The sequence below is a fragment of the Ruditapes philippinarum genome, unplaced genomic scaffold, assembly GCF_026571515.1.
Source record: "Ruditapes philippinarum isolate M1 unplaced genomic scaffold, ASM2657151v2 ctg116_1_1_1_1, whole genome shotgun sequence".
In the NCBI taxonomy this organism is placed as follows: Eukaryota; Metazoa; Mollusca; class Bivalvia; order Venerida; family Veneridae; genus Ruditapes; species Ruditapes philippinarum.
In genome coordinates, this window is record NW_026862606.1 from 406,615 (window position 1) to 427,178 (window position 20,564).

Sequence of the window (20,564 nt, forward strand, 5' to 3'; positions counted from 1 at the left end):
AAAACTATCTATATCAACATCTAACGTTTCGAGGGGTTATATCCCTCTTTATCAAGAGTTATGCTTAACTATATCACGTCATATCTCGTATGTTCCTCCTTGTTAATTTGTATGTTAACACAAACATAAAATTTGATTGATAAAGTCTACGTGTATAAATGCATAAAACAGATGAAGTATAATATTGGAAAAAGTATATAACCATTTTATAATGGAATGTCTACGCAAAAGAACCTACGGAAATAATTAAATGTCGTATATATAATTTTTGCATTTAATCCAGATGGTGAAAACGTCTTTAGCTTATGAATCCGTGCGTTTCTCTACATAGACGCTCCATTGTGTCGCTGACAATCTCAAACGGTAAACATGAAAAGTCATTAAATGAATGATCAATTGAATTAAATTGCGTTGCAACAAATATTGGGACTTACTAAAGGTGTCAAAAAGTGAACTGTAAAATATGTTTATCAGACTTACAAACCTATTGTTGTGTTTAAGAGACCCAAAAATATCCATGATCATATTGTGCATTCTAGCTTTTAAAAGCAAATGTCAGTTCATTCATCTTCTCCTTGTAGCAGAAGTAGATGTTCTCATTGTAATCGAATTACTTCGGATGTATCTTTTGCAAGCAGTGTCACAGGCGAAAAATATACACTGAGAAACCCTACAAACTGTTGTACAAATAATGTTATTTATTTAATCTTCTTTCAAAAATGCAATATGCAATATGTTGGCCAGACATCACAACCGGTTTCACGTAGAATGAATAGTCATAAATTTGATATTACAAATTTCAAAGATCCAGCGTTTTCACTCTTGTTGCAACGGATTTTAATTCAATTGATCATTCATTTAATGACTTTTCATGTTTACCGTTTGAGATTGTCAGCGACACAATGGAGCGTCTATGTAGAGAAACCAACTGGATGATCAAATCATTCAATGAACGTTCGCCACTCTTTCTCTCAAAAAAGCGGAAGAAATATATTAAAAATTAATTAAGGAAAGTCAGTGTATTAAAGACACCTGGGGTTTCACCATAATTGGCCGTTATATCAACACAGCTTAATTGTGGAATTTCAAAGACGCCCTTAAAAGCAGGAAGTGTATGGAAGTGAATTGTACTGAAAGTGACGTTTCACGGTAAATATGTTAACATTATTTAATTTCATTGACAGATTGTTTAACCTTTCAGGGGAAATGTACTATAAAACAATTAAGTCAATAGCACCTGGAACTGAAATGTTTGTTTGGTATGGAGAAAGTTATGCCAGGTATTTAGGACTCAAGCCGTTTAAACACCCTCGATATAATCACGGAGAAGGTAACTAAAGAGAATTATAAACATTATATTAATGAAAGAAATGTATAAACAGTAGCTTATTTTGGCAATTTTGTCATTCAAACATATTCTTGTAAACACTTCTAGAAAAAAAATTTGACAGAAAGATTTTTTTTAGATTATAATATTAAGGATATTAAAACGAAGTAATACAAAAGTAAACATCTTCTGATTTCATCACTAGACACGTCACACACAGATGAGTAACTTATTATACATTCCACGCGTTGTCTAATTATTGACATAGCATTCAAAATTCAGTTCAGATACAAAAATGATATAAGTACACAAAAAATAATCATAATGATAATGATAATTACGGTGAATACTGTAAATACACACAGATAATCTAACATAAAATAACACTAATTTAACCACACTTCTGTCAAAATGATTCAAGAAATGGACATCATAACACTCAAAATCATTTTCAACAATAATGATATGTAGCCGCTCGTGTGACTTAGATGCATATTTTTATTTTCATATAAGGATGTATTACCGCTTCGATCTTTTGGTACAAATATTTCTTGATTACTTCCCTTAAACTTTCTGTACATAATTTTAAACAGAAAATAAATGAACGCAAATATTCTGTATATAACAGACATAAACAGGGTTCAGAAACCCAACGGCTCTTAAAGCATAAGCTTGGAACATGTAGTATATGCTTAATGAGGGTTCATCCGCCCATTAAGGCACAAAAAGCAGATTTCTTTGTCGAGTACGGACCCCGGACATGTCACTAGTCATGCCCTTAAAAAGTAATTTTGAAGCACAATGTGGTGATAATTCACTTCCATGCAATTTCCACGGAGTATTAGCCAAATACATGAATTTTGAGCCAAAGGTAGGTCACTGTACAGGACATCGGCAGTTAACTTCAAGGAAGCTAAGTCGTGCCGCCTTCTACTTAACTCCGAGCTGAAGAAAATGTGCGAACTTGTAGTGTTTGTTACACGTAGCTTTGGTTCTTCAATCATTTGCCGATGCCCTGTGTCTTCTCAACGACGTATATGTACCGAGGGGAAGAGAGAAGATATGTAATCATATTGTTCATATACTTTTGACCCTCAACCCGTTTACAAGATGCATTTATCACATACCCGTGCCGATTTTTCAACTCCGTAAAATTGTATGGCTAGATCATGCAAATATTTTGACTTGACGTCACTTAACAGTAAAGGTAAATGATAAATCGAATATTATATTCGTTTAGGTTCATTGCTAAATTTATTGAACTCTTCGAAAAAAAAAATATATTATGGTCGCCAGAGCCTCGCATAGTATTATTTTATCCAACTCGTTAAATAAATTTAATGTTTAACCCACTTTCATTCAATATCTTCTATGTATCTCCATTAAACATGACACGTTTGTTACTGTCATATCAGTGTGATATTTATTTTTTGTTTTTAAGCTGGTTATGCAGGTGGCAATTGCGACTATGAAGATGAAAGAAAGCCATGTTTACATGATAAGAACACTATTTGTGCAGAGCAATATTGCTTCTGCATGCGTGGATCTCATTACAGAGCTGGAATGTGCTATTTAGGTATCTCTCTAATAATATTTCCCCGTCGTACATTATTTTCTTTCACTTTTATATGATTATTTTAAGTCTAAGATAATTTGAACTAAGACACGATCAATATGCAGTAAATGAGAAAACAATGTTTGTTTCTTTATAATCAAGAACTAATCAGTAAATAAGAAGGAAAGTAACAGAAGGTCAAATTCTAGTTTTATCAATCAGAGAATTATTTGTCACACATAATCTGATATTGATGTGAATGAAAATACCAATTTTTATTAGCTTAGTGACAGCACAAGAAGCGTTTGTACTTGCAGGTTAACAAAAAGTAAATGTAATATGAAACTAGATCAGCACCTCATTAACTTAATAGATATAATATTTTTGATAAGCAGTCATAAAACCCTTGAGATTGCCATAACTTAAGTTTTTAGAATTATCGTCAATAACAAAAAGATCAAGATAATCTAAAATGTTTTAGTGTTTAATGTTTTTAAATGTTTAAAGAAGGAACATTGGGAGGGCGGTGTAATGGATTTGATGGAGAAACATGTACACGAGACAAAAACGCTGTTTGTCAGAGAGGTCTTTGTGTTTGTAAAAATAACACACTACCTGTAAATGGAGTATGTAGACAAGGTAAAAGCTGTTTGATATGCAATTTGTCATTCTTTCAATAATTAACTATAAGTCATTATAATGTTTAAACGTTTTGAATTCTAGTAATTTAATACTTTTATCATACAAATACCCGAATTGTAATGTAAATACTATGGGTTCATATAATATGGATTCACTAAAATAAAATTACATTCATCGTCGATCCCTGTAAAACACCAAGTTGGTGAACATCTTTCGTTATGTTATATTCTATTACGTCCAGTTCCGGTTTAAATCCTATCTTAATTTTAACTCTGCAAATGTTCCTTGCATTTCTTTTTGCAATTTATCGTTCATAAATATTGTTCCATACAAACAAAAGGGTATCTTCCTAATTTGCCATACACATCTTACAACAAGCACTTTGTTTTACTCCCAATATTGATTTCAATATCTTTAGATTTAGTAAAACGCAAAACAGTATATGCAATTAAGTATTGAGCCAACTTAGGCGTTAAATGATACTAGTGAAACTTTTGGATTTAATGAAATATGCTTTGTTCTTGTAAATTGCAATGCTCGTCTTTTTTAAACTATTTCCATTGCAGGCATTGTGAAATTAAAGCAAGAGATATCATAAGTTTATTAAAAGAACCCCTAAATAATTATAATCGTTAACAATAATACATGTACATAGTTCATATAGGTTGAAACCACAGGCCATTCGGTTTTGTAAAAACTGTTCATGGTCATCTAAAATAATGCAAATACTTCCGGACGATTAGTTTTCCTTGCCTTAAACCTATTGACTTTATTTTTATATAATCATTTTTCAATTTGTTTGAATATATTACCTAACACATTCTCGGAAATAAAATTTAGTATGAATTTGTATACAGAAAAAGTAAATCAACTTTTTCTTTTTTTTATGAAAGGATCCTCACTAAAATCCGATCTTTGCTAACTTGTGTACTATTTTTGTACACATATTAAATGTTGTGTTATTATTATTTTTTTGTTGTCGTTTTTTTTTGAGAAGTTTATGAAAAATAAAAATATTTGACTTACACAGTTTTATTTTCCATATCGATATGCAAAGATGAAACATTGGGTGGTCGATGTGCAGGAAGCAATGGTGAGACATGTGGTATAGATAACAATGCGGAGTGTGTTAATGGTTTGTGTAGATGTATGTATGGTACTACTGTTATAGATGGAGTTTGTGTCATGGGTATGTTAATGAGAGAGACAAATTTTGTTTAAGAATACGTATGAAATAGGAACGGCTACCCAAACCTACGTAAATAAAATGATGCATTCGAAGTACCAAGCAATTCATAATATTTTTGCTTTTCTAAAATTTGTTTCTTTGAATGTGAACATATATTCTGTAGAGTTTGTTCAAGCTACGTAAGTTAAACATATTTTAAACCAGGTTCTGGTCATTAGAAACTTTGCTCAATTTTAATTATATACGTATCCACTGAAATATAAGGTGAATATAGTGTTTCATTTATACAAGAATATTTAAAAAAAAATTTATATTGGAAATAATCTTCAATTTATTAGGTAATCATATGAAATTAATTAAATGGATTTGCTTAAGTTTGTTCAAAAACCCGACAGACATTATATCACAAGTTACTGTACATTTAAATTATATGCTATTATCCTTTTTATATGTTTTCTATCATTGTTTCGGAAAAAGTAAGGTGTTCGTTTACCATGACCATTAACTTTTATTCAACAGATGAAACATATAGAGGGAGATGTATAGGAAAAGATGGGGAGCCATGTGTGAAAGACCCAACTGCTGTTTGTTGGAATAAAGTCTGTAAATGTATTGAATTTTATAGTGATGTAAATGGAAAATGTACACGGGGTAAGCAAAATTTGTATCATAGTTTGGGGACCTTTCTGTTGAAAAAGTGTCAGAGTTAAATCGTATACATATACATGCACAGTGCGGTAACTGGAGTGCAGGTATCAGTTACCCGCACTCCAGATAATGCCCGTGGATTGGTTCATTTTTGCCGGGGTTTACATATAGTGACGGCAGAGAAAGGGAAAGGGGCTGAACTATCATATTCAAATGCTCGTTCATTGGTTATTTTTTTCTGGGATTTCATATTACGGGAACGTACTGTCATGTTTGACTATGATACAAAAGAGAAAGAACACCAAAACACTCGGCAATCTGATTTATACTCGGGGGCTACGCCCTCTCGTACAAATCAGATAGCCTTGTGTTTCGGTGCTCTTTCGGTGCATGTATATGTACAACGGGAATGAATCTCTTATTAAGAAAAACATATATTTGGAATTTAGAATTTTTATGTCAATGTTACTAGTTTTCATGCCTTTCATTATTTTTAGCTCCATTTTTTTTTATTTAAGATGGTATACTGCTTATAAAGGGGTAGCCCAGGCAAACAGGTTACAACTTTAACAGCCCTTTATAAGCAGTCTCAGTCAAGCTGATTGTGCGATTGTCTTTTTGTTATTCATTCAGCATAATGCGCCGAAAAAAAGTGCATTATGTCAAAGTGATTCATTTATGTTCAATAAGTAATTGTCCGTTTAGGTAGTGGTTTGAGACCACAAGCATCTGGCCGTAATGTTAATTTAAAAGATAAAATCGTGTAATATTTTAGTTAAGTCAATAGAAAGAAAGAGTATGCGAGACTTAATGACAATGTAATGAATATAAAGGGTGAAAATACCATTTATTCCTTTTTATCCCCACTTGTAACATATCATGCAGGCTGTTTTCAAATGCTGATTGCAGTTTCATTAAATTCATGATTTGTTTAAGATGGATATTTTGGAGGACAATGTGTAGAGAAAACATGCCTTGGAAAGAACGTGGTATGCGATAAAGTCACGAACACTTGCACGTGTAAAACACATTATCAACAAAAAGATGGAAAATGCGTTAAATCTAAAACTATCTGTTCATCAGGTAAACATATAAAGTTTCAATAAACATTATTATACAATATTTAAATGACATTTTCTTTGTTTAAACGAACATGGAATATATCTTAAGGTATTTTCTGTGGGTGAAGCACGGATAAATATATAAAAAAAGTTCTCATTTTGAACCGACGTATGTTCCATTTATAAAAATCTTAACCATTTTTATCTTCTTAAAACTGTTCCATTTTAACTGATCTGTTGTTAAACAAAACTTGCTTATTTGTATCATGATATAACATTATCAATGACGTTGTGAAATGCGTTCTTTTTATAATATGAATGTATAGAATATTTTTACAGAAGGTACTTCTCACGCAGCATAGTGACTATCTCACAGATGGTCTTTGATTTATCTCATCAAAAATCATAACATGAATTATATGTTTCTAATTTTAAACAATATTTCTTACTATTTCAAAAATCTCAGTATAGTGTATGCAGCTTACTTATTACATGTGTTTAACCTTTATTACAGCATCAAACAAAGAATAGGTTAGCTTTAACTCAAGCCACATGGTCATGATCAACACGGTATTGTGTGAAAGAATTAATGTATTTCCATGATATCAACAAAATACACAATGCTGTTGAAGTAATTGTTTATGCAAACAATCTTGTTCTCTAGGACTTGAATTGAATGAATCTGTCTGTTATGTTTAATTGAAATAATATGTGTTTACATCTTAGAGACTATAGAGAAATATGATTATCATGTACGTGATACTTGTTTATATGTTGGGTTGTATTTGCCTGTATTTGTATTTGGTTTTATTTTCATTTTGGAACAATAGAGTGCTTTTGGGTGTTTGTAACAACCCTTATTGAGTGAGGTTGAAATTTCTTCTTTTAAAGATTAAAAGATTTTTGTTGTGTTGTGAGTAGAACTCGTTTTAAAGAAATATAAGGCAATCGTTTTTGTTTTGTTATGGTACGGTACAGAATAGAATGTTACTAATGTTGGGTTGTATTATAATTACTACTTTTTGGGTGTATTTGTATTTATTTTCTTTTTTGGAACAGGCAAGTCCTTTTTGGCGTTTGCGTTGGTAAACAACAACTCTTATTGAGTGAGGTTGAAATTTCATTTTAAAAAATAAAAGAGTTTTGTTGTGTTTGGGCAGAACTCGTTTAAAGAAAGATAAGACAATCGTTTTTGTTTTGTAATGGTGCAGAAAAAGAGTTTTCAACAACAACAACAACAACAACATGTATGCAAACAGTTTTTGCACTTTCGCCCAAGCATACAAAGACTTTATAAAACAAACATGTTTCTTTGTTATATAAGAATTAGATTTTACTTTTCTTGTAACTTTTTTATTATAATAAAATGTGCTTATTGAGCACTGGTGCACTGTCTGTTGATGCTCAAACAAACATAAGTTTATGGTGCAACAATACTTAATTAGTTTTATCAATAATCATTAATACCATAAATGTTTATGTATGTATCTAAAAAGTATGAAGCTATATCTTGAGAAAGTTTTTTTCCAAGATTTATCAACAGAACGTTGTAAAATTGTATTGTTACTATAATATTATGGTCGATTTTCGAAAAAAAGTTAATTAATACTTCTGTTCTGTTCTATTCATATGAATATTGTACGTAAACAGAAAAGAATTATTCGGAACTAAATATTATGCTGATTTTTAAGTAGAGTTATAACTGTTTAGAAATTAATTCATGCATGCGCCATTCACTTTTAAGGCAATACTAGTATATTACATTTTTACTTTCATATTTGTATTCGTTTGTTTAATTCAAGCAATAATATTTTGCCACAGATATATGGCTTTAAAGCATGTGTAAGTTCTATGTGTCAATAATCATTTAATAGAATATTTTGCTTTAGCTTTGCAATTGTTTAGGCAGTATGTCACAATTTTTTCACCTAATGATATAGGTGTATCTTTAAATCATGTGATCTACATTTGCTATACATGCATTCATAATGCATAAAATGAGATTTTCGTTTAGCTTTGTATTCGTTTTGTCATTTTGTCACAAATTTATACCTTATGATTGTCTTCTAGTCAATTTTCCTACTTATTTGAGTGATGAATGTTTTGGTATATGCTCACCACATTATATATGAATGTACACAAATGATATGATCAGGGTGCTGAAATAAATGGATTTTTTTTACATTTTCTGTATTGTTTTGTATTGCATTTCAGTTTTGCATCATTCCAATAATTACCTTTCTTACGATTTATAATTATCAACGACAGTACTATACTTGTGACCTTGCGATGGTATTTACTCTTTATTTTCAGTTACCATACCATTCAAGGTGTCAATGGTACACTTTAAAAAAACATGAACGTTTATTTGGCGCATGAATTGAAAAGAAGAATAAAATCTTATTACAGGTATTTAGGGCGAACGAACTAAATTGCAGTGCGATTAATCGTTGATTAACATAACATTTACTTTTACTTATCTAATAAGTCATATATAACGTTACTCTCTATCTATTTTGAAAGCGAACATATTTGGCCTACGTCCTGAAGAATATATAGTTCCCTTGTACTTATTAGTGATTCATTAGTGATTCATTGTTAATTCAGATCATTCAAAATTTAGTACAAATAGCTCGTACGCATGAGGCGTTAAATGTTTGTTACGTGACTCGTCGTTAATAACGTTTGTCGCAAACTAATGTTTTGTAGCGAGGACAATAATATTTAAAATAATCATTTTAATTTCAAATATTCCAGTCAAATATATATCCTATGTTAACTTCGTTGCTCTTAATCTACTAAATAGCCGCGTCACGACAAAACCAACATAATGGATTTGCGACCAGAATGGATCCAGACCAGCCTGCGCATCCGCGCAGTCTGATCAGGATCCTTGCTGTCCGCTATTAGTTTCTCTACTTGTAATAGGGCTGGTAAGCGAACAGCATGGATCCAAAACCTGATGGTCAGTGTCAGTTAAAAGCATTATCAACGAATGTTTTGGGTAGAAAAAAATGCTTTTTAACAAATGAAATCAGGAGTTATGGACAGTTTTTTTAATATGCTCTTAAGCGTATAATAATAACAGAAAAACAAGAACTGTCGGAGGACAGTAACGCTCGACTATTCCAAAATTTGTCACAAGGGTGTTTCATTGAGTATAATAATGCTTACCTATATGAATACATAAAATTGTACGAAAAGGTACAAACCCTTCAAGTTTCAATACAATCACAGAGACCAAGTTTGTGAAGTTTCAATCCATTCCCTTCAGTAGTTATGGAGATACCAGCTTACACACAAAAACTTAACCACAAATTTATGAATCGAAAAAGGGGAATAATTATGCGAAAAAGTAAATCAGAGTTATGGGACTTGTGCCAATCATCTTAAATAATCACAGAGACCAAGTGTGTGAAGTTTCAATCCATTCCCTTCAGTAGTTATGGAGATACCAGCTTACATACAAAAACTTAACCAAGAATTTCTAAGATAAAAAAGGGGCATAATTATGTAAAAAAGCAAATCAGAGTTATGGGACTTGTGCCAATCATCTAAGATAATCACAGAGAACAAGTGTGTGAAGTTTCAATCCATTCCCTTCAGTAGTTATGGAGATACCCAGCTTACATACAAAAACTTAACCAAGAATTTCTAAGTCGAAAAAGGGGCATTTTTATGTAAAAAAGCAAACCAGAGTTATGGGCCTTGTGCCAATCATCTAAGATAATCGCAGAGAACAAGTGTGTGAAGTTTCAATCCATTCCCTTCAGTAGTTATGGAGATACCCAGCTTACACGCAAAAACTTAACCAAGAATTTCTAAGATAAAAAAGGGGCATAATTATGTAAAAAAGCAAATCAGAGTTATGGGACTTGTGCCAATCATCTAAGATAATCACAGAGAACAAGTGTGTGAAGTTTCAATCCATTCCCTTCAGTAGTTATGGAGATACCAGCTTACATACAAAAACTTAACCAAGAATTTCTAAGTCGAAAAAGGGGCATAATTATGTAAAAAAGCAAATCAGAGTTATGGGACTTGTGCCAATCATCTTAGATAATCACAGAGAACAAGTATTTGAAGTTTCAATCCATTCTCTTCAGTAGTTATGGAGATACCAGCTTACATACAAAAACTTAACCAAGAATTTCTAAGTCGAAAAAGGGGCATTATTATGTAAAAAAGCAAATAAGAGTTATGGGGCTTGTGCCAATCATCTTAGATAATCACAGAGAACAAGTGTGTGAAGTTTCAATCCATTCCCTTCAGTAGTTATGGAGATACCAGCTTACATACAAAAACTTAACCAAGAATTTCTAAGTCGAAAAAGGGGCATGATAATGTAAAAAAGCAAATCAGAGTTATGGGACTTGTGCCAATCATCTTAGATAATCACAGAGAACAAGTGTGTGAAGTTTCAATCCATTCCCTTCAGTAGTTATGGAGATACCAGCTTACATACAAAAACTTAACCACAGGGACGCCGACGCCGACAAATGGGTGACTGCATTAGCTCGATTATTCTACGAATAGTCGAGCTAACAATACTTGATGTGAAGTTTAACGAATGAACAGTATGATTTAAATAATAATATAATAAGAATTGAATTAGTTTGTAGTATATTCACTATCATATGTCATGAACAGACTCAAACAAACCGAGGCTGTAGTTTTACATTTTGCTCTTACTGATATCGAGGGCTTTCCCTTTTCTAACAATGGTGTTGAGTTCTGGCAGATATAAAAATACTCAGTACTTCATCTCAGTGTTATGTTATATTTTTCGGGTTATGCAATGATTCCAAAGCTTCTATTGTTGAAGATAAAATAAATCAAATACCACTTGCGTTGACTTAACTTGAGATTATAAAGCCGGTGCTAGTGGGCGTGCTAGATATGACGCCCATAGTTCTCTTGATGAATCTCAATAAAGACAGAGTCTACAATTTTCACTTTATTGTTTTTGTGTTTTTTTTTTACTATAGAACTTTCAAGACACAAACATATATGCTTTATTTAGTCTAATTCCTCCGTTTACGGGAGGCTTCATATATATATTTAATCAATTCTTTTCTATAATAGTATCTATAGCTTAATGATGTCTTGATATTTTATGATCAATAGCTATAGCTTCTTTTATTTACTCTAGAAATTTGCTGCATAAGGAAATTGTTGTCTTTGATCTCTGCGGAGGTTGCTGTAAAATTAAGTGAAAGACGGTGTTTTCATACACGCTTCATTTAAATTATTTAAATTGTATTATAAACGTATGTGATGCAAAATAGGAACTTTAACTATCACTGGTGAATATTTAATAACGTATGAATATTTGATAACGTATACACATACCATTGTTACTTCTAACAATTTATAACTACATTAATAATATTGTAAAACTAAACGGGTTTTTAATGAACCATCCATTGTATATTACTAACATAAATCATCCAAAAATAATAATGAAGTAGTTCTGACGCTCTCGTCATTGCGTTATGTAACATAGTTTTATTTGCCAAGTTTGCGTATAACATTTATGTCATGGATTCATGCCGTAATAAGAATTTCGTTTCCGGTCACGCCAAGTCGGAAAGATATTCCCAAACGTAATGTATAAAGTATGTTCATGCATATATATTTATAGTCATTTTCTGTATTTAAATGTGATGTATTTAGTAGTGAAATGTGTTTCCTACGGAAGAGTATACTGACCCCCCTTATATATTTTATATGCCTGTTTAAAATAGGACGACACGTGATAACAACATAGTTCGTAATGGTTTTTTAAAAGTTATTAATATAGTTCATATTGATCTTTTCTGTTTTTTGGCTACTATACTGTTAAAGATACGTATTATAAACTTAAGTCTTTCTTAAGACCTTACTTTTATTTATAAGAAATATGTTTTTTCTTCTTTTCATTGAAATTCTACCTCAAGAAGCAGACGTTTCCTTGGAGTAAACGCTTTTATTTATTTGAAAACAGTATGTTTTCGAGGCACTATTTGTTTGACAGATATAGAGATGATATAATCATATACAATATATATATTCTTTACCTGAGTTTTTAGCTTAGATGATATTTTATATGTTTCGTAAAAAAAGTTGATCGTTATGATAACACGCTTGCGGTACACGAGTACTTTGCCAGTATTATATATATAATTGTAATTTAACTTTTATATATTATTATTATATAAATGGCATTGAAACTTTGAGTAACTTATACTATAAATATTTCTTACATCAATTTCAATGATTATACATGTTTTTTTTTTATATCAAATCGAGAAAAGGGCCGTTAAATATTATAATAATAGATGCGACTTATTATACCAAGATAATCTAATTTAATTTATAAATTCATACATCTTTTTTCATGAGATTCATATGATAAAGGCTAAAGTGCACAACTACTGTATGTTAAGAAGAACATTCTGTTCTCTTAAATTTCCAAATATCATCGAAGAAACAATGCATATTTGTGATTTATGGTGTATAATAACAGATAAAACTCTGTAAGATCTATTTTAAATATCATATAACTTGTCAATTTTTTAAAGATATGTATTATACAAACGTTTTTTTTCTTGAAGGCATAAAAAATATATAAGGGGGGTCAGTATACTCTTCCGAAGTTTCCTCATACTTCTAATTAAAGAAACATATCAGGTAGGTCAAACATAAACATTATGTGAATATTATATTATTGTTAAATCAATTAAGATACAAAGTATAAAAACAAAACTTGAACTGAATGTAACGTTAACATGAGATGAAACTGAAACGTTCAGATACTATATACATAAATGTGCAGAGACTTATATAGCTCTGATATATTTGGTGTAAGATTTTATGTAAAGGCACACCTATATATAAACATCTTACGTAATATAGAACACCCTACGCGTGCATTATATTGTCACCTACAGTATATATATCAATATTAACCTTGCTCACAGCAAGTCATAAACACTAAAGGTAAGAGCACATTTTATATCATAATAAAAACGTCAACTGACATGCTTATCTTTGTAATTCATTTGCCCGTCAAAGCGTATACGTTTATAATGTTTCATCACATGACCTTATTAATAAAAAGATCATAAAAACATAAAATACAATTTCTTCCTTAATAATATAAGCATATAATTCTCGTTTAATTTGTGTTTTTATTCATTTAACTTCATAACTTCGGATTATTGCAGATAAAGAAACTGTTTTGAAAGGAGTTTGCGGCATCAATGTCTAGTTAAGATGCGGCATGTAAGTACCTTTTTTAACTCTTGTTTCTGCTAACTAGCATTTCAAATTTTCCAAGACAGCGTCACAAAATAGCAAGGAAAACTATCAACTTTGTCATTTTAAGATTTTTTCAAAGAGTTATCTTAACTTTGGCGTTTCTGCACGCACTTCTGCCAATTCACTTAACGATGCTAAATCGACTGAAAAGTTTATGCTCCATGATAATTCATATAGGTGTTTCTATGAAAACGACATACTATAAATAGAAAATGTTTTAATAAAATGGCAAACGTGCTTTAAGTAGCAGGCGCTTAAGATTGGGTGCTATTTTTATCTTAGTTTTAAAATAGATGACAAATGTTTAGAAATTTTCTGATGTATGTGCTGTTTAAAATAAAAATACCTTTCACAAGTTACTGACTTGGTAATATTAAAATAAAACGACATGTATGTGCTGTTTTAAATAATTACCTTATTACAAGTAATTGACTTGGTAATATTACAATAAAAAACGACCAGTTGTGTGAATACTGATTTAAGTTGACAGTTTAGTGATATATTGTCTGTTTTAGTGATAAATAACTTGTCAAGAAAGTGTGGGGTCATGTTATATATACATTTGAGCCGCGTCACGACAAAACCAACATAGTGCGTTTGCGACCAGCATGGATCCAGACCAGCCTGCGCATCCGTGCAGTCTGATCAGGATCCATGCTGTCCGCTATCAGTTTCTCTACTTGTAATAGAGATGCGCAGGCTGGTCTGGATCCATGCTGGTCGCAAACGCACTATGTTGGTTTTGTCGTGACGCGGCTCATTTATGTTATAACAACAATCTTAAGTTGTGGTCTTCTTATAAATTAAAACCCGCGGAAAAATGAAATCGTGTTCTGCCTCATCATAAATGACTTTGATTACATGTTTCATCATTAAAATATCTTAATTTACATTTTGTGAATCCCATCTATGTATATCGTAGTTGATGATTTATGTGCAAAGCTTAAATAATATTTATTCTGTGCTGTTACTTTTCAAAAAAAAAAAAAAAAACTGCAACACTAAAATGAAGTATTGATAAAATGTCATCATGCCAGGGATTTATAACTAATTGTATAAAATGACAAATTTGTCACACCCCGGGGCAGACACGTGTTGCCATATTGTGATATGTATGTAAATATATACATTTCAGAGATACGGATGAGATAGTCATGGTTCTAGGAGCGTTTACGAGCGTTTGGCTCTATGTGTTGCTATTAAAGAATTATGCCGCGGCAAGTTGTATAGGTGGAGAAACAGGTATTCATAGCAGTTGTTTTGGTCCTTAATCTATTCACCTATTCACAGTTATATAATTATTGAACTTTTCACTTATTAATGAATTAACGTTGTGCATCATTTTTTCATTTTCTTTTCTTTTCTTTTATATATATTGTGTCGATGCAAAAGATAATATCACATGGAATATGCGCAAGGTAGGTAATTGCATAGTATTTTAGCCTTTCTAGGGTACATTTCATGTTTTTGTTTGTTTGTTTGTTTGTTTCATTTTACGCCTTTTTCCAACAGTATTTCAGTCATATAGGCGGGTAGTTTCCTATCCATCGTTCCTGGAGAGTTACACCAGTACTAGACTACCTTCCTCCGCGCTAAACTACCAAAGCATTCATGTAAGCAGTAGTAAATTTTTTAAGTCACCAGTTTGACAATATCATATTTTATTGTGTAAAATAATTTCATGAATCGATAACATCACGCCAATATGTTGCATAATGACCTTGGCAATAAGTTGATTGTCATGCAAGTTATAGGTGAAAGAAATATACAATAATGTACAAATATACTTACATTTATAATATATTCTATTTTGATACTTATTGTGTTGTTTTTCTTTTAGGTTATGAGTGTTATAGTGATGTATATAACCAAGGTAAGTTTTCTGCTCTTCATTTCACTTGTCATCAATTCAACAACATTAATGAAATGTTTGGCAAATTTATACAAGCAATTATCATCTTTGGTTGATACTATATTCACGTCAGTATAATTTAATTTGACATAAATGTAGAAAATAAAATGTATCAATGTAAACTGCAACGTATAAGATGTTTTTTAATTGTTTATCTATTCTTTTGCTTTGTTTCGTTAACGGTGTCCAAAAAATGTAACATGTATGAACTGACCCCACAACTATTTCTTTTTTTATGATTATACAAAGATAAGGCTCCTAATTCTACTAAAGGCGGTGCTGGGTGGGGTGGACTATAGATTGTACTTGACAGTACCGTCCATGAACAGGTTCAATGCAACATTTTCAATTTTACAGTTTTGGACTTTCTTTAGGGATTCTTATTTTCTCTATTTTGACAAATATACCAGTTAAGCAGCTAGTTATTTTGTGTGTCTTCCAGAGGTTAAAGAATTTATATGTTTTATTCCAGGTATAGATATCGGATACAGTTGTACTCATGATGTTCAATGTACGGCAGGAAATGGAGGAGAATACTCAAAGTGCAACAAAGATCTGAACATTTGTATATGTACAATAACTCATCTAGGTGAGTAATACTGATTACAGAACTATTTTGAAGGTACTAAGTGTTGTATAACAGCTGTATAATGTCGTTTGAATATAAAACTAATTTCAAATTGAGTAAAAAGTGAAGTAAAACACTTCCTCTGTTAATTCTTATACAAGATTTGTAAATTATGAAAATATAAAAATCTAAAGTATAATCGTAGCTGAAAAATGTTTTAACATAAGTAATTACAATATCAAATGTCTGCTTAGAGTTTGTTTCATATTTAAAGTTCATTTTTGAAAATAAATGATATTTACAGGCGAGGACAAATGCATGCCCGACAGTGATAAATATTTTGGTGTATGTAGGAAACCCCTGCGACATATAAAGCCGGGTTTCTGCACTTTAGAATGTTCACCTAAAGGTAAATATTTTTTTACATAACACAGATGAAAGTTTAACTTCTTTATAAAATTATTTCATATAATTGTAAGGTATAAGAAACGTTTCAAACCCTGAGAAAAAAATATGTATTTCCTTAATCAATTTGATACTTCCTGTATAAAAATTATTATTTCTTTTATGTATATTACTCAGTATAAGAATTGAAGTTATAAATTTATCTAAAATGATCATTTTATATGATTTAGGCGACATATAAAACTGCGCGATCGTAGTAATGAATCATTGTCAAACTAATACAGTAGAACTTCTATGAACTTCAATAAGTCGATTTTCTCGATGTGTCGAAGTAAAATAAAGTCCCAATTTCACCCTTTAAGTATATATTCTTTATAAAAAAACCTGTATATGAGTCGAAATTTATGAGTCGAATTTTTCGATGTGTCGGAGATTTTTTCGCGGGCCGTGTAGAATAAATCGAGTACAATTTACAATAAATAAGTCGAAGTTCATTTACCAAAGTTCTACTGTATGCCGTACGTGTCTTGTAAATATTTGTATAAATATTATAGGGACCACAAAGTGGCAAGCGACACAAGATTGGTATGGGTTTACCTACGAGCCATTCGCAGCATTCATTCATGATAAAAAGGTGTGACTTGTTATATTTTCGAATGAAAATTATTCAAATTAATTATTTCTTAAAAATGCAATTCATTAAATTTTAATTCGTTACAACATTAATTTTTTTTACAAATGCATAAGTAATGTTTCATATATTTATATAGTAAGTTTTGATTCATCGTCGGATACGATTGATAAACATGTCACATAACCTGCAATCAATGATAAATGTTAATGGTTCGGCCGTGGGACTATCCGACGATGGTTTTGATTCTGACAACAATATATACCGTCTTTCAGACCTTTCGCATAATTCATTTTCTTAGACGTACAGACTATAATCAAATTAAGTACTTTATTTTTTTTCAATACACCTCCTTTCTGTAGAATATTTCAACACTGATATTTTTTCTATTGTTTCTATACATACAGACATCAGTTTGTTATGATCCACTCAGAGCTGTTAACAGCGCTCCGGATGAAATCGAGATAAAGCCGTCAACGATTCCAAATGCAGGTTTTGGGGCGTTTGCAAAGATGTTTATAGAACAAGACACAGTATTTGCACCTTACAAAGGTACATTTGAACCAGAAAGTGATGTTGCAGGCCAGTCAGGTTATAGTTGGAAGGTACAGTTTGCTTCAAATGCATCAATGATACCATTGCATTGTATTGTAGAGATTGCCCTAACAATTGACTCATTTCTGTAGCAAAATATTACTGGATTAACAAGCTGTCAGTAATGAAGAAATGTAATTTAATAAACGATTTCATACAGAAGACGCAGAAAATAATTAAGTAAGTAATGATTCGGATGATTTTGTTTGTAACAAAATAACTTAATATTTTTCCTCGTCGTGGTAAGAATTGCTATATACAATAAGACTTCTTTTTGTTCTTGTGGTAAAAATCTTATGTTTATTTATGACGATTATACGAGTTGTATGCATTGTTTTCAAATTCAATTTTCAGCAAAAAAAACTGTACTTAAAATACTGAATAATAATAATAATAATAATAATGATAACAGTAATAGTTATAATAATAATAATATTAATGATGAAAAATAACATTACTAAGGCTTTATACATACTAGATCTTTGTTGAAATATTGATGTATCTCATTCCAAATAAACGTACAGATTTTAGAAAATTTAATACATTGATGTCATTACCTTAGATAGATACGCGGACAGGTGAGGGCCGAGCTAATACTATATGGATAGACGCCAAGGATGTAACATTGTCCAACTGGTTAAGATATGTTAACACTCCAACATCCGCCGAGTCGGAGAATGTTTTCGCATTTCAATATAAAGGTATGTGCACGTAAATATAAGTGTGTAATAGTTATTACTTTTTTAAATAAAATATTTATTGTCTATGAAACATTATTTATGGGCGTTATAAAGGACAAAATATTGATGATATATGGACAATCTATATACAGTAAACTTCACTTGTAGCGGACACGGTTATAGCGAACTCCCGGTTATAAGGAACAACTGTTTTTGGCCTGAATTTTACCGTTTTTATTAAATATAAAAAATACGATTATAGCGAACACGTTATAAGGAATTATCGCTTATAAGGAACTCATTTTTTTTAGTCCAAGTTTATGTTAAACGTACAGAAAATGACACTTTTATAACTGTATATTTTACATTTAACATATTTAAATCAGGTGAAATGTACTACCAGGCATTCAAGTCGATACAACCTGGCACGGAATTACTTGTTTGGTATGGCGACTCATACGGTGAATTCTTGGAAATTGAACGCTTTAATCCGCCAAAATATTACAGCGCACAATGTAAGTCTGAATGTATACAATTTACAAAAAAAATATTCTAGAATAGTCTATTTTCTAGCTAACATTTTAGTTTATGTCGAAACTTGATAATGTATACTGTAAACTAATATAAAAAAAGAAATGCGGGCTGAAGAAGTGAAACCTAGCTTGTAACTATGTATATTTATTTGTATCTTTAGTCTTGACTCCGCTGCCCAAACGATTTTGCCACCAGTAGAGAGCAAAGCCAGTCTGGACGTCTTCTAGTCTAACCGTGCTCTATACTTATGATTTACTAACTCAAATTTTAAATCTTTATATCCCAAAATTGACGATGGACAGTCCCGAAGGTGGAAGCTGGTCAAGTAAAGTTGGTCCTTTCTTTAAATAAAATGCCAGTTTTTTAATGGCAGTATAAATTCATATTGTGACCACATATAGTGTGTAGATGTAAACATATAACAAATCTACTTTTGTGTTTAGTCAAAAATGTTTATTTTATATTTACAAAGAGACTGTGTAGCAATTATCAATTTTTTTGTATAAAATTTGAGCATAGTTTATCTTTAAGAAAATATCAGCTGGTTAATTGTTAAGCTCTCCAGTTAAGACTGTTTTTTTTTCTCAATATTTTCATTTTATCATCGACAGCGGGATATGCGGGTGGCCCGTGTCATGAGGATGAAGAAGGTCTTTCATGTTTTCATGATGATCATGCAGTTTGTGCAGACAAGACATGTTTTTGTATGGCTGGTACTCATATAAGAGCGGGAAAATGTATACCAGGTAAACTGAATCAAACAAGGTTATATGACACAGTAATTTGTTTAGCGAAGCAAAGGGGGACCACTGCGTAGTTTGATATACGAAAATAAATGAAAATGCTCTAAAAATGGTGGAAAAGAAGAGAAAAAATATAAGTAAGTTTTTATGAAGGTAATATAAGGTTTCAAATGCATTGAACCGAAGTGTAGAGTGTAGTACATTATAACAAGGGTTTATGATTGTTAGTGTTTGTTCATACATGTAATAGAAATTGTTTTCTATAACTTTAATGTCTGTCACAACACAGATGAACATAAATAGCTCTTGTTCGGACTATTTTTATTATCTTCCATTTTTCGGACGTTGACTGTTCCCCCTTCGCGAAAATACAATACATGTATGTATTGAATGAAATATGCATTGCACAGTTTGAACAGTTTTCTTCTGTTTTTGTAGACGAGACATTGGGTGGCGTTTGTTCAGGATTAGATGGGGAAACGTGTAGATATGATATAAATGCTGAATGTCGTGGAGGTGTATGTGTTTGTCGCAATAATTCTAGTCCTGCTAATGGAGCATGTAGGCAAGGTAACGAATGAAAAATTTCTAATTTCGTTAAAATGGTAGCCGATTTTATAAAATATTTTGATACAAAACTGTATTTTCGTAGATGTTTCATTTTGTTATTTACTAAAATACACAAATTAAAAATAACTCGTTAATTTGCCGGTTAGTGGGGTCTTTTTCATTCGTTCCCTTTAAAAGTTTCTTTTTATGATCTCTATGACAAC

The 20,564-nt window shown here is 31.3% G+C and overlaps 1 protein-coding gene across 1 annotated transcript in view; it reads left to right on the forward strand.

Annotated features, from left to right (window-relative positions):
* Nucleotides 1-20,564, forward strand: part of LOC132719555 (uncharacterized) — a 30,674-nt gene that overhangs the window by 7,688 nt on the left and 2,422 nt on the right. The window contains exons 7-23 of the mRNA XM_060703334.1: nucleotides 1,202-1,330; nucleotides 2,769-2,903; nucleotides 3,390-3,521; nucleotides 4,582-4,713; nucleotides 5,233-5,364; nucleotides 6,298-6,444; nucleotides 7,149-7,203; nucleotides 14,860-14,966; nucleotides 15,565-15,597; nucleotides 16,109-16,225; nucleotides 16,509-16,613; nucleotides 17,164-17,243; nucleotides 17,648-17,845; nucleotides 18,397-18,535; nucleotides 18,901-19,029; nucleotides 19,660-19,794; nucleotides 20,230-20,361. Coding sequence (XP_060559317.1) covers nucleotides 1,202-1,330; nucleotides 2,769-2,903; nucleotides 3,390-3,521; nucleotides 4,582-4,713; nucleotides 5,233-5,364; nucleotides 6,298-6,444; nucleotides 7,149-7,203; nucleotides 14,860-14,966; nucleotides 15,565-15,597; nucleotides 16,109-16,225; nucleotides 16,509-16,613; nucleotides 17,164-17,243; nucleotides 17,648-17,845; nucleotides 18,397-18,535; nucleotides 18,901-19,029; nucleotides 19,660-19,794; nucleotides 20,230-20,361 — 2,037 coding nt within the window. The remainder of the gene's footprint in view (nucleotides 1-1,201; nucleotides 1,331-2,768; nucleotides 2,904-3,389; nucleotides 3,522-4,581; nucleotides 4,714-5,232; nucleotides 5,365-6,297; nucleotides 6,445-7,148; nucleotides 7,204-14,859; nucleotides 14,967-15,564; nucleotides 15,598-16,108; nucleotides 16,226-16,508; nucleotides 16,614-17,163; nucleotides 17,244-17,647; nucleotides 17,846-18,396; nucleotides 18,536-18,900; nucleotides 19,030-19,659; nucleotides 19,795-20,229; nucleotides 20,362-20,564) is intronic.